Source organism: Musa acuminata, chromosome BXJ2-7, assembly GCF_036884655.1.
Source record: "Musa acuminata AAA Group cultivar baxijiao chromosome BXJ2-7, Cavendish_Baxijiao_AAA, whole genome shotgun sequence".
In the NCBI taxonomy this organism is placed as follows: Eukaryota; Viridiplantae; Streptophyta; class Magnoliopsida; order Zingiberales; family Musaceae; genus Musa; species Musa acuminata.
Genome location: NC_088344.1, coordinates 30171135 through 30184758, shown reverse-complemented (window position 1 = coordinate 30184758; position 13624 = coordinate 30171135). Strand labels below are relative to the sequence as shown.

The following is a 13624-nucleotide window of genomic DNA, read 5'->3' as shown; positions in this document are numbered from 1 at the left end:
CTTAATCTTGGGGCAATTGGGCCCCTGAAAGAATCAAATTGGGCCGAATGGATTAACCCATTCGGACCCTGATTGCTGTGGGAGGTGCAACCGCCCAAGCCAGGAGGTAGCACCACCCAGACTATGTCTCCCAACGAGACTGGGCGGTGCAACCGCCCTAGCCAAGAGGTGGCACCGCCCTGGGCTTAGTCTCCGAGCGAGACTGGGCGGTGCAACCTCTTCTGTCAAGAGGTAGCACCGCTAGAGCTCAAGTTTCGAGCTCTGCCAGGCGGTGCAACCTCCCCAGTCAGGCGGTGCAACCGCCTGAGCTCGGTCTTCGAGCTCTGGCAAAGAGGTGCAACCGCCCCTGACAGAGGTGGCACCGCCTAGAGGCTCAGTCTTCGAGCTCTGCCAGGCGGTGCAACCGCCCTAGTCAGGAGGTGCAACCGCCTGATCCCGGAATTCCGGGAATTGACAGATTTGAGCTCCAAATTTGAACTGGGTTGGGGCCTATAAATACCTCACCCATTCAGCACTGAAAGCACAGAACACACACTCGAAATCTTGCTGTCTTTCTGTGGTTCTTAGAGCTCAAAACTGCTAGTTCTCCTCTTTCTGTTCTTCAAAGTTTGAGTTGTAAAGTGAGGAGAGAAAACTTCTGTAAGGGTTGTCTCCTAAGCCCGTCAAAAGGAGTGAATCTGTAAGAAGGTGGTTGGCCTTCGCCTATTGAAGGAAGGCCTCTAGTTGACGTCGGTGACCTCGTCGGTGGAGGAAGCCAAAAGTGGAGTAGGTCAAGATTGACCGAACCACTCTAAATCTCCGTTTGCATTTCCTTTGAGCATTTTACCTTCACTGCAAACATCTCAATAGCTACTGCCCTCTACGATTTTACGAACAAGTTTCAATGTTTAGACGTAAATCTGCGTTTAGACGTAAATCTGCTTTTTCGTATGATCATCATATTACAGATTGCATTTACGTTTTGAGCTTTACCAATACTGCACACTACCTTTATACTCCTGCTTAAACTACGTCTTATCTAATCAAGTGATTTACGAATCAGCATTTAGACGTAAATCAGTTTCTTCGTACGAACGTCGGATTTCAGTTTGCGCCGATATTCTGGTTTTCATCATAGCTGCAAACTGCCTGCTTAGTTTGACTTGAACCTTGATTAGTATTAACTTTCATACAGAAGTTGCTTTTATCGTTCGAACGCAGCTTTCGATTTTAATCACAGAAAGTTTTCCACTGCACTAATTCACCCCCCCCCCCCCCCCCTCTTAGTGCTCTCGATCCTAACAAATTGAAGGAAACAAAAGAGTCATAGGCTAGACTCCTCTTTCCCTCTCCTCCTCACCCAACAACCCCAGTTTGGGGCATATGGACAATAAGAAAGGCCAACCCTTTCTTGATCATGTGGTACGTGTAGAAAAGAGGATTGTGTAGTGATTTGAGGAGCGTAATCACAGCCCCTACCATATGGATCGCCGCTAGAGATAAAGACAGTTGACCTTTTTTATCCTCTCCAATAGATTTGTAGGATTTCAAGGATATACGATCTCTCTAGGTAACACATCTTTTACATATGCATAGTTTTTTAATTTTACGATTTTTGCACACTAATCTTTACACAATGATAAAACCTTCTTTTCTTGTGAGAAAATCTATAATTTTATTTTTTTGTTCTTCCACTATACATATGATGCTACCCTAATTTTCCCAATAACTTTAACAAGTTTCACTTAATTTGTTGCACTCATTGATTTATATTGAATTGATGGTGACCCTCGCACTCGCCATTCCAAGGGTTAACCTTCCATTGAGTCTAATCTTCATATTAGTTCTAAGTGTGTCTTTATTTAGTATTGCCTAGGGTCGCTTCCCAACTTAATCTTGTAATATATCTACCAACGCATTACCATATAAGAGATTATGCAATAACTCCTCACCACTTGCTTGGTCCATTTAGTTTTATGGATTTGTCATCTTAAGGTATCGCTTATATGCTATCCATTATACATGATTCTTTATCTATAGAACCAAGACTTATCCCTCCTAGATATCTATCCCACTAGAGTAACTTTTGTGTTCGCATCCTTTCTTGTGGAAGTTTTAGAGATGACCATTCCTTTGGACTATTCTGTCTTACTGAACAAACAATATATTATTCTACATTTACAAACTCATTTGCTAAATTGTGACTCTTCACCAATACAACCACTCTTGTGCCCCTCAAGACTTAGCAATATACTAAACTTACATTACACTTCAATCTCCTATTGATATATCATTTTTATGCCGAAGAGAAAGTTTTTATACTCTATAGTTTCGATTTTCAATTACCTTGAGATGGTTATGGATAATTTATCATTCGTATAGAAGCCCTTATATGCATATTAAATTGTTAGAGTTAATAATTCCCCTTATCCCTATGAGCTTTATATAACTCTTTCAGCTATCGAGCAACAAATCCCTCCTTGCACGATCTCATCCTTTGCCAAGCACCTTGCTTGCCACATGCACCGTTAAGTTTAGTTGTTAATGTCAAGCCATAGATCGAACTCAGCCATCCCAACTTTTATTCACTATATATTCTTCCTAATTCACTTATTCCCAAGGTTTGGTCATTTCTCATTTTCCCTCAAACTATCATGTGTATTAACTGCCCTGAATGTAGCTCTATTAGTTTTTTCACGTTTACATATCAAGTGCTTCTAAATATATTTGCCCTTCTTTGATATCATCTATTTAGTAATTTTATCTAAGTCATGCAGCACCCATGTAATTTTTTTAATCTTCAAAGTTGGGGGAGATTTATTCAACCTTAAGAGACATTTCCAATACTTTGAAATGAGACAAAATGAAACCTTAAATATTTTTCTTTTCTCTAGGAAAATCCGTATGCATTATTTTGTACAAATGTCAATTTTCTAGGTCCCTTCTACAACTACTGTCATCCAATTAAGTCTAATAAATTGGTCTAGCTAATTGTTTAATCTTATCTTTGCTATAATTCCATGAAGATTTAAATTTTATAATATATTTCTCTTATTAAATATACTATGTGTCAAGTGAAAGGGAAAGTATATTTCAGCATATGTATAAAAGCTTTACTCCAATTTATCCTTCTTTTTAACTGCCTTTAGTCATAGCATCCTAGAAGCCTTCCTTTATAGTTATTACTTAAAACTTCGTTTTAGATACACTTACTCTTTGTAAACTTACAATTAGTAAATCAACATAATAATAATAATAAACTATTACGAACCATAAAAGACCAACACATAGTTTGTGCTAACTCACCATATAATGACCCTCATTTGAAATATCCTATATTAATAGAAGTATGACATCGAAGGATGGATCTCTTATTCTCACAACACACCATAGCTATTGCATTATACTCGTAACCGGCAACCGAGAAAGCAATCAACAACGCAAAGCATTAGCAGCCATGCATGCAATCTCACGTCTTCAGGCATCATCAGCCACGGCAAAGCAGGAGGCCTTCCTGTCCTGGATGACCGCCCCGCCAGCCGTGGCCACGTTCCGAGCGTAGCACTTGCTCCCGTCCCTGTACTGGTATGACGACCGGCTCCTTCCGCTCCCCCATCCGCCGCCCACCACAGCCGATCCCTCCGCATCCTGCCGGTCGGTCAGCTCTCTCGTCGTCGTCGACCCGGCCTGCCCCTCGCTCAGGCTCACCGCCTCCATCAGCTGGTGGAAGAACCGCGTCTTCTGCAGCACCGGCACGCCCGCCGCGTTCACGATCGCGGTCTGCACCTGCAAGGGAGCATCCATCACCGTCTGCGCCCGGGCGAGCCACTGGTTTCCCCTCATCACAGTCACCATCGTCCTCTCCTTGAGGATGAAATCGATCTGGGTCACCGCCCCGCGGTTCTGCACCTGCACCTGGCTCTTCACCTTGATCTTATGCCGCACCTCGGTGGTGAGGTTACCCCTCGACGAGCTCACCCAGCCGGCGAATCGTTCGAGCCCCTCGGCCCCGATCTCGGACTGGCCGTCGGGGTTGCGCCACTCGGCGTTGCGGTTCATCTGGATGGCCGGGACAAAATACTCTACCGGACCGGCCTGCACCGCGTCCGACCAATAGTCGACCCAGAGGTGGAGGTTGGCGTTCACGAGCCAGTGTGGCAGGGCGCTGCACACACCCAGCCCGATCTCGTGGGGCTGCCCGTCGAGCATCAGCGCCAGGAAAGGTGTCAGGTCGAGGTCGTAGGACGGCATGTCGAACGCGCCGATTGACGCCACCGGGGCCCAGAAGACGGGGTTGATGGCGCTCGAGTAGATGACCGGAAAGGGAACGTGTCCGCCTACGTACTTCCCGTCGATTGTGGCGTAGACCTTCCGAAACGCGCCGTTGGCTCTCGGTGCCGAAACCTTGGCTGCAGTTGGCTGGTGAAGATAGTTATTTCTCAATGGATTAGTGTACCATGATTCATCCTCGCCATGATATGACACAAAGATTTCAAGGACGGCGCGGTATGTGTTTCTGGGGATGGCGACGGTGGTGGACTCGATGCCGGTTTCGTTGTCAATACGGTACCAAAATCCGGATCCATATTGCCCGTCGGGCTTGGAGATGGGGAGGACGAGGTCCGCGGGATCGCGGTAAAGGGATCTAACGGAAGGTGCGCCGCATTAGACATGGACTTCGACCCGCTGTCGTCGACCGGGCCGCGGAAGTAATGGAGGGAGACGTTGGCGCTGAAGACGCCGGGAAGGACCTTGTTTGAGTTCTCCAGCATCATGGAGATAACGCCGCCGCCATCAGCCAGGCGGCGGAGGAGGGCCGTGTAGCGGGTGACGTCCTTGTGGACGCGCCAGAAAGCGCCGCGAGCCATGGGGATGGGGGTGACGGTGCGGAGGACCTCGGCGCCGTCGATCCAGATGGCGGCGACTCGGGACTCCTGGAGGTCTGTGGCGGCGACGCTGAGCTCGAGGACGACGCGCGTCCATGGGAAGGGGCAGTCTGAGGGGTGAGTATAGTTGGCGGAGGCCGGCTTCGGGCCGACGGTGTCAGCGAAGTCGTGTTGGAGGACGACCTGGGAACAGTGCGGAGTCTGGGTGGGGAGGGCCGGGGGGAGGGTGGGGTCTAAGTGTTCTAGTGACACGCTTGGAATGGAACCTCCCGGGAGCTCAAGATTGCCATCAAAAAGAGATGGTGATGATGCCCCTGTGGTGCAAATGAAGGCGGCAAAGTAGAGATGGAGGAGGAGAAAGGATAACTCATATAGATTGGGATGCATCTTCTACGTGAAGATCAACCTTGTGAAAGATTAATCTTTGATGAATGAATTGTTTGTTGAGATGGATTGGGAAGAGAGAGTTATATAGTGAGGATCTGAAGAGAAGTAACGCTTAAAATGTGTGTCACTCGTTGAATTGTTGCAGCCTTGTATTATTGCTAACAACACATGAGAACGAGAAGAGGGATACGAATTATTGGCTTTAAATACTTTGAACACTTGGAGTCCGTCGATGAGGGAGATTGAATACCAGGAGATTAGGATGCTTCCCTTCACCCTCTCTCTCTCTCTCTCTCTCTCTCCCGTTCCGTTTTTGGTCGTCCGTTCTCGAATAGAATTATTCCTATTGGATTGGACAAGCGAAGGGAGAACTTTATTTATAGGGTCCGGACGGTCTGTTGTGATTATGCTGATAGTAGCCTACTGGTCAAAGTTTATTCGTAGGAGATATTGTAATCAATATGAAACCCAATTCATTAGTCGGAGATATTGGTCCGATCGTGGAGCTCCTGATTGAATCATGTCTGTGAAATCAAGTCATGATTATGATATGCTGTGAGCCAATATAATTATAGATATACATTTATCGAAAGTCGAAATAATAAAAGGCAACTCACATGTGTCAATCAGACTTCTTAGATATATTTTTAGCAATGATAAAGACTATGATATGTGCATAACACAAGGATCATACCCAATAATTAAACTAAGTTAGCTATAATGATAATATGTCTAAAATAACTTGAAGTACTATATTTGATGACAATATGATTAAGTTGGCTCAAAGTGCTACATTCGATGATAATGTGACTGGATCAACCCGAAGCATTATTTTCAATAATTTTATCATGAACTTATTTAGTTTTATCTAAGTCATGCGATATTCTTACATATCCATGCACAAAAGGTTAACCTCTTCGAAATATTTTATAGTCTTTAATGACTTACGAAAGTGAACACTTGATAGGCTATGCAAATTATAAACACAGATTTCATAAACTCTAAATGGTTGCACGACAAAGGGTCCAAGGTGGCCCATCAAAGTCAAAAGTCCCCATAAATATCCATATGACAGTACTATGAAACAAGATAGCACTAGATGCTATATTGATTAACACTCTCCACTAATATGCAACGCTAGAAAATCGCTAAAATGGCTACTTGAATAGCTTATTTTTAGATAGTTTTGGTTTTATACGATAGTTGTATATGACCTATGTTTATAGGACTAAAACAACAGAAGCTAACTATAATGGGGTTACCAAATCTACAGCAAGCCCTCTACATGTTTTAAACCAAAAAACATAAATATATATAAACATTATATTAAATACCCTTTATACAGATTTGTTCATGACATTCTCCCACACTTATTCTTTCAACATCATCGTCGAAGTCTTTGCAAATGTTGTAGCTTCTCAACTTTGTTGAATCTTTAATCTTCTGGTCCAATTGCAATATGCCTCTTAGCTCCTAATTATTTTTAATCACTGTAGTTGAGTAGTTAAACTTTGATCTGCTAATGCTACTTAAACCCACTAATGACTCTGATTCTAGTGTGAGGTTGGTTGAGTTGTGTTGATCTTTACTGGTTTTTACAAATCCCTCAGATGAAGGAAAAGACATTCCTTATTATGCGTTAGTCTCTCAATGTCTCATATCGATTGAATTAGGTGGATGCTTATTCAAGCTTTAATGAGCATTGCCTTATAGATTTTAAAGTTTTTATGTCTTTCCTTCGTAAAATTTTCGTAAAATTTACCCATCGATTTCTCTTATACTTAGTTGTTGTCTCCAAGTATATTCAAATCACTTCTACTTTTGATTAGCATTCTATTAGAAAATAAAATTGATAATCTACTCTTAGTAGAATCGATCACTATCGGTGAGGATTTGATATTTATTGTCTTCAAAGTTTCTTTGAAAAGTCTTTGGATGTGTGCAAATCTTCTCTAGTAAAAAAATAAATAAATTGGGATACTCAATTTTGCTTAGTCTCTTAAGAATAAAAATTGTAAAGATTATTTGACTTCGCTTATCTTCTCCAAGATTATATTTTATGTATTAAGTTGGTTACTAGCTTTCGCTTGCTTTGCTCGTATTTTTAAAGCACTTGAAATGTTTGCACTCCTTATATTGAGTTAGCTATTGCAATTCGTCTCCTCCTTGCTATTGAACTTTTGGAATGCAAGAAATTTTGCTTGAAAAGAGCAAAATTTTATCCTAACTTGGAGCAACTATATGATAGTTTTGTCGCCTCTATGATTGTATCATATTCTTCATTATTTTTGTCACCTACTGATATAAATAGAAAAGAGTATATCACAATGTATTACCAACTCTATTTCTTGGTTGAGCACTCCTGTATTGACCCAAAGTCCCTCACTTTCAGTTATCTTGATGAGAAGCCCATCGACACTAGTCCTTCGAAGTTCTCTAGCCTCTTCCCTTCGATCTTGTCTTGGTACTTAGAGTTTACATATGCATTCTAGACCTCCTTGACCCCTTTCATAATCATATGCTCTCCCTCCATAAGAGCAAAGGATCGATGACCACATGGAAGTCCTACCTCTATGATACCATAGCACTGTCATACCCATGGCCCTACTACTTGTCGTCTCACATTTATGTCTCTTTTTTTGTGATTAGTAGAACTGCCTCTATGACACTATAATACTCCTCCGAGTCCACCTCTATCTTAATCGATGCTTAATTTTGGGTAGTTAAGTCTCTCTAGACTCATTATTGTTTCCTCACCCCTTTCGACCACTTGGTTCAATACCTTTGGATTCTTCGACTAGTTTTCTTTGGTCGATAAAAAGATAAGCTACAACTCTCATGCATGGCCTTTACTATCATGTTATACGGTTTGTGTTAATTTTAATATCTTTTGTGTCCTTTGATAGTAATGTTTGCTCACTCGATTTTATCCTCTGAATTGTTAGGCTCCTTAAGTTAGTATAAGCTTTAGGATAATCCAACTCTCAAGTCATTCATTATACCTCTTTATAAGTAAGTCTCTCTCATAGAACTCATTGATACTTCACTCGAAATCTCCCTTAATGGTATGCGGCTTTCATATGCTAATGATTAAGACTTTCATCTAATACAAAATTCATTGTATACATGAAAGACTTACTTCTACGGTATCATGACATTCACTCCTTAAATTCATAACCTTTGTTATCATTATATTACTCACCAAAGTGGAGTTTCTGGTACTTTTCAATCATACCTTTATATGATCAAGTCTCTCACAAGACTTCTCTCATGTGTCACATTGCCTTGAATTGTTTTATTATGATTCGCTATACCATGTCACTTACGTGATATCTCCATTGCATTCTAATCTTTATGCAATGAACATGAATTATAATTTCTCCATGTGTGGCCTTTAATAGCATATCACAAGGCCTTTTTTACCTTCAATCATGTTTGCTCTTTTGGCAATTTATCTTTGTCCACTTGCTCTCGAGCCACACATGGATAAAGCATAGCTCTAGAAAAGTCCATCACTCAACAACTCTCAAAGTTTATTGACTTCATTGAAATTAGTGCGTCATTGTTTGGATCCTAGGCCTCTGCCCCTAACATAATCTTCGTTGTATACAACTTCATTTATGGCAACTTGAATGATAATATTATAGTATATTATTCAATAGTACCTACATTCACATTCTCTTGCTATGTGTCAAGGCCTTCTAACCCCAATTTTACCTCCACGAGTTGAGTCACCTTAGTCACTTCATCAATTGCTTCGTCAAGATAAGGTGTACGTATCTCGAAGCTCTCTTTAACTTTGGCACTATGCAAAATGAGTCTGCTCTATCAGAATGAGGGACCCATGGAATAACATGATCTCGCACTTGTCTCTATAAAAGTTCATATCCTTGATCTTTGTATAAGGAAAGCTTCGTACCTCTACTTCATATTTTGTCTTCTATATCGACTCTTTTCATATAGCTTGGGTGTTTTACCAAGTTTCACTCAAGTAGCTTCACTCCTCGATTAGCTCTCCGTTAAGTCCAATCTTCATATCAGCTCTAACTATGTATTTATTTAGTGTTGCCTAGGGTTACTTCCCTACTTGATTTCACAGTGTATCTACCAATACATTACCTCATGCGAGATCATGCAATAACTCCTTAACACTTGCTTAGTCCATTGAGCTTTATAGAGTTGTTATCTTAAGGTACCCCCTGAACATATGCAGTCTATTATATATGATTCTTCATTTTTAGAATTGAAACTTATCTCTCCTAAAAATCTATCTTGTTTGAGTAATTTTTCTTTTCACATCATTCCCTTTGGAAGTTTCAAAGACCATCATTCTCTTGGACTACTCCGCATTACTAAACAAACTACGTATTATTCCACTATTATGAACGCACTTGCTAGATTACAATTCTTCACCAATACAGCTTCCATTGTATCTCTCAAGGTTTAGTAACATGAAGAACCTACTGGACACTTTAACCTCCTACGGACATATCCTTTCCATGCCGAAGTAAAAACTTTCATGCTTTATAGCATCGAGTTTTAGTTATCTTAGGATAACTATGGATAATCCATCATTTGTATATAAACCCTTGCATAAGTATCGAATTCTTAAACTTATCAATTCCCTTCACTTTATGAGCTTTGCATAATTCTTTTAGTCGCCAAACAACCCATCCTTGCTTACATGGTTTCATCTTTGCCAAATGCCTTGCTTGTCTTGAGCACCATTAAGTTTGATTACTAATGTTGAGCGATAACTTGAACTCAGCCATCTCAGTCTTTATATGCTATGCATTATTCTTAGTTTGCTTACACTTATAGTGTCTCTTGCATAAAAAGTTGGCCATTCCTTTAAATGTTAATCTCGAATGCCTATTCATTTGAGTGACTCTTTTCCCCATGTCTCTATAGCTATTTCCTCTCAAACGGTCATGTGTGTTAGCTGCTCTCAACATAGCTCTGCTAAGTTCCCTACATTTATATATCAAGTGTTTCTACGTATATCACTCTAATTTTATCTATCATGGACTTAGATAATTTTGCTTAACTTATATAGGACTTTTGCATGTCCGTCCGTGAAGGGTCTGCCTCCTTGAAACCTCTTATAGTCTCTTAAAGATTTACAAAATAAAAGTCACGTTAAGAAGTATTTAACTCGATATCTCATAAGTAGACATTTTAGCAAGCACTTAATAGGTTATACAAATTACAAACATAGATTTCGCAAGCTCCGAACGATTGCATGATGAAGGATCCAAGATAGTCCACAACCAAAAGTTTTCACAAATGCCCATATGATACTACAACGAAAAAAAACAACAAATCAACCATAGACACTACCTTAAGGTCCACTCAGCCATATGTCACCCGATTAGCTCTTGGGTGCTCTACTAACTAATACTTCGCACTACTCTATGGAGCTAGAAAATCTCCAAAATAGTTGTCAGGATAATCTTTTTTTTTTTGTATAGTTTTGCCTCTGCATAATGACTATATACAATCTATGTTTATATGATTAAAATGACTACAAAACTAATTAAAATTGGGCTATCAAGCCTACTACAAACCCTCTATATGCTGTGCAAAGCATGAATAAACCTGAAAGACACAAACATATACAAATATTATATTAAACACCTTTTGTACATATTTGTTTGTAATATATTACACGGTCAAATTAGCATAAAGTGCTATCTTCAATGATAACATGATCAAATCAGCTCAAAACACTATCTTTAATAATAGCACAATCAAAATGGCTCTAAGCACTACCTTCGATGATGAGGAAGTATGACCTGCCAACATCAAAGTCAATGATGAGACTGGTGACTCACCCAAATCCAATCTAAAAGCTGAGAAAAAGGCTACCTAACATACTCAACCCAAAAAGCTAAGGACAATACCACATTCTAATCCTATAGCTTTCCATAAAATAATACAAGGTCAAAACTTGAACAAAATAACTTTTATAATATAATTATAATATAATTTAATTTATAATCAACCAACATGACCTTAATAACATAACTCAATCCATAATCAATCCACGTATAACCAATAGATTCAACAATTCCTTAAAATTCTATAATATTTCAATCCAAATAATATATATACAAAATAATCTCAGTGCACAGTAATTTTAGTAAAATAATTATATAATTCAATCAATAATCAATCTACTATGCTTCTACCAAGTAACTCTGAAAAATTAAAAAATAATTGTATAAACAAACTATGGCTCCATTCACCAACATGCTAATCAAAACTTATCATAAATAAATATTTTATTAAAAACACATGAAATATTTATGCATTTAACACATGCTTTCTAAATATACATACGTATATTTTCTTTATGCTCATATAATCTATAAAAAATTAAATTTATATAATTTTAAAATCATGACTTGTTAGCATAAAATGTTTAAATACTTTTCAAAACAAAATGCATACATCTTAAATCATGACTTGCTAATAATACTTTTCAAAAAAAAATATTTAAATATATTTTCTTAATGAAAGCATATGTATAGCTAATGTCATATATTTGAACATAAAATATTATAATACAAAGATTATAATTCATAAGCATGAATATAACTAAGGTATACATGTTGAAACAAAAGTCCTAGTAAGTACTATGACCACATTATATTCCCATGACAAAATCTAGAACCGTATTTAGCCCTCGTGATGTATATGACACATATTTTAAATAATAAAAATTTATAAATTATATTTATTTATCAATTTCAAACACATACATTAATATTTTTAAAAATAGACTAATGGGAGTTATCAGATATTTATCGCAATCGCATATCCTCAATATAATATTTTTTATCTTTTCTTTTCTTTTCTTTTTTATCTATTCCAATATAACTATTTTTCTCTATTTCTTTCAATACAAAAATATTCAATCAACTAAGAACAACAAAATTAATCCATCTCTAATCCAATACATAAATATAAATAATAGGAAAGGCAAAAGAATTAGAAGTCATACCTGATATTTCTTGGATTTGATGCCAATTCATCTGATATCAAATCGTCCTTTTATTTTCTTTCTTCTTCTTTTTTTTTTCTTCCTCGTCTCTTTCTTTCTTTCTCTCAGCTTATCACTTCTTATTTCTTTTTTTTTCTATTTTTCTTCCTTCATTTTCTTTTCACTTTTCTTTCTTTCACAACAGATCGCTGCTCTTTTTTTTTCTTTTTCTTCTTCCTTCTCATTCTTTTCTATTTATCTTCCTTTCTCCTTATTTTTTCCTCTTCTCTTCTTTTTCTTTCTTCCATCTTCCTTTCTCTCTTTCCTCTTCTCCTCTTCTTCTTTCTTCCCTCTTCCTTTCTCTCTTTTCCTTCTTGTTCTGTTCTTCTCTGCCTCTTCTCCTTCACTCTTTTCCCCTCTTCTCCTTCTTTTCTTCTTTGCCTTTTTTATTATTTTTTTCTTTTCTTTTAAGCCGATGAAGAGATAAGTCGTTGCATGAGACGGTGGAGTAAAAACTTTTTTTTTTGCAGTCTTCGCAATTTAGTCCCTATTACGTTTCATGTTTTACATTCAGGTCCTTAGTAAAACTAGGGTATTACAAGTGAGCTAGAAGACATCTTAGACCTTTATTGGTCTAGTGAGAAAATTCTGATCCTAAGAAGGCTCTTAACCTTAAATCTTAATGCACTTGAAAGTACGAAGAAAACAAGTGAAGGAAGAACCCTATTATTTATAGGGCCTAAGTGACCTTCGAACTGCCAAACTCTTGGATTACCCAATAGTCTATAGTAATTAAGGTATCAATTGCCTATTAGTCAAAGATTATGTATTGCAAATACTATAATCAATCTAGAATCTCGATTGTTTGACATACTATTATGTGGAGCTTCCAGGTTGAGTCACATATGTGAAGTTTTAAGTCATGATTATGACATGCTAGGAGTTGATCTCCCTTGATTCGTAGCAAGATTGTCATGCAATTGTTTTCAACAAATGACAAAGACTGATGCATGAGGATCACGCCCAACTTTACAGAGGAAGTGACTGATAGCGTAATCAAAATGACTTAAAGCGCTATATTCAATAATAGTATGATCAAATTAATCCAAAGCACTATATTTGATAATAGAGTCACTCGAAGCACTATTTTTGATAACATAACTAAATAAAAGTGTTACCTTCGATAATAGCATGACAAAATCAGCCTGAAGTATTACCTCTGAAAACAACACAATCAAATCGATCCAAAACACTACCTTCAATGGTAACATGATTGAATTGGTCGAAAGCACTACCTTCGACGATAATACGATTGAAATGACACGAAGTGCTATTTTTGATGATAGTATGATCGAATCAGTCTGAAACATAATCTTTGATGATAACA

General features: G+C 38.4%; 1 protein-coding gene across 1 annotated transcript; it reads right to left on the bottom strand.

Annotated features, from left to right (window-relative positions):
- Positions 1 to 3456: 3456 nt before the first annotated feature.
- Positions 3457 to 5252, bottom strand: LOC135616389 (peptide-N4-(N-acetyl-beta-glucosaminyl)asparagine amidase A-like). Its single transcript, XM_065115576.1, has 2 exons — positions 4545 to 5252; positions 3457 to 4398 (listed from the first exon to the last, which is right to left on the bottom strand). Exons 1-2 carry the CDS (start codon positions 5250 to 5252, stop codon positions 3457 to 3459), a joined length of 1650 nt encoding a protein of 549 aa, XP_064971648.1.
- Between the last annotated feature and the right edge of the window lie 8372 nt (positions 5253 to 13624).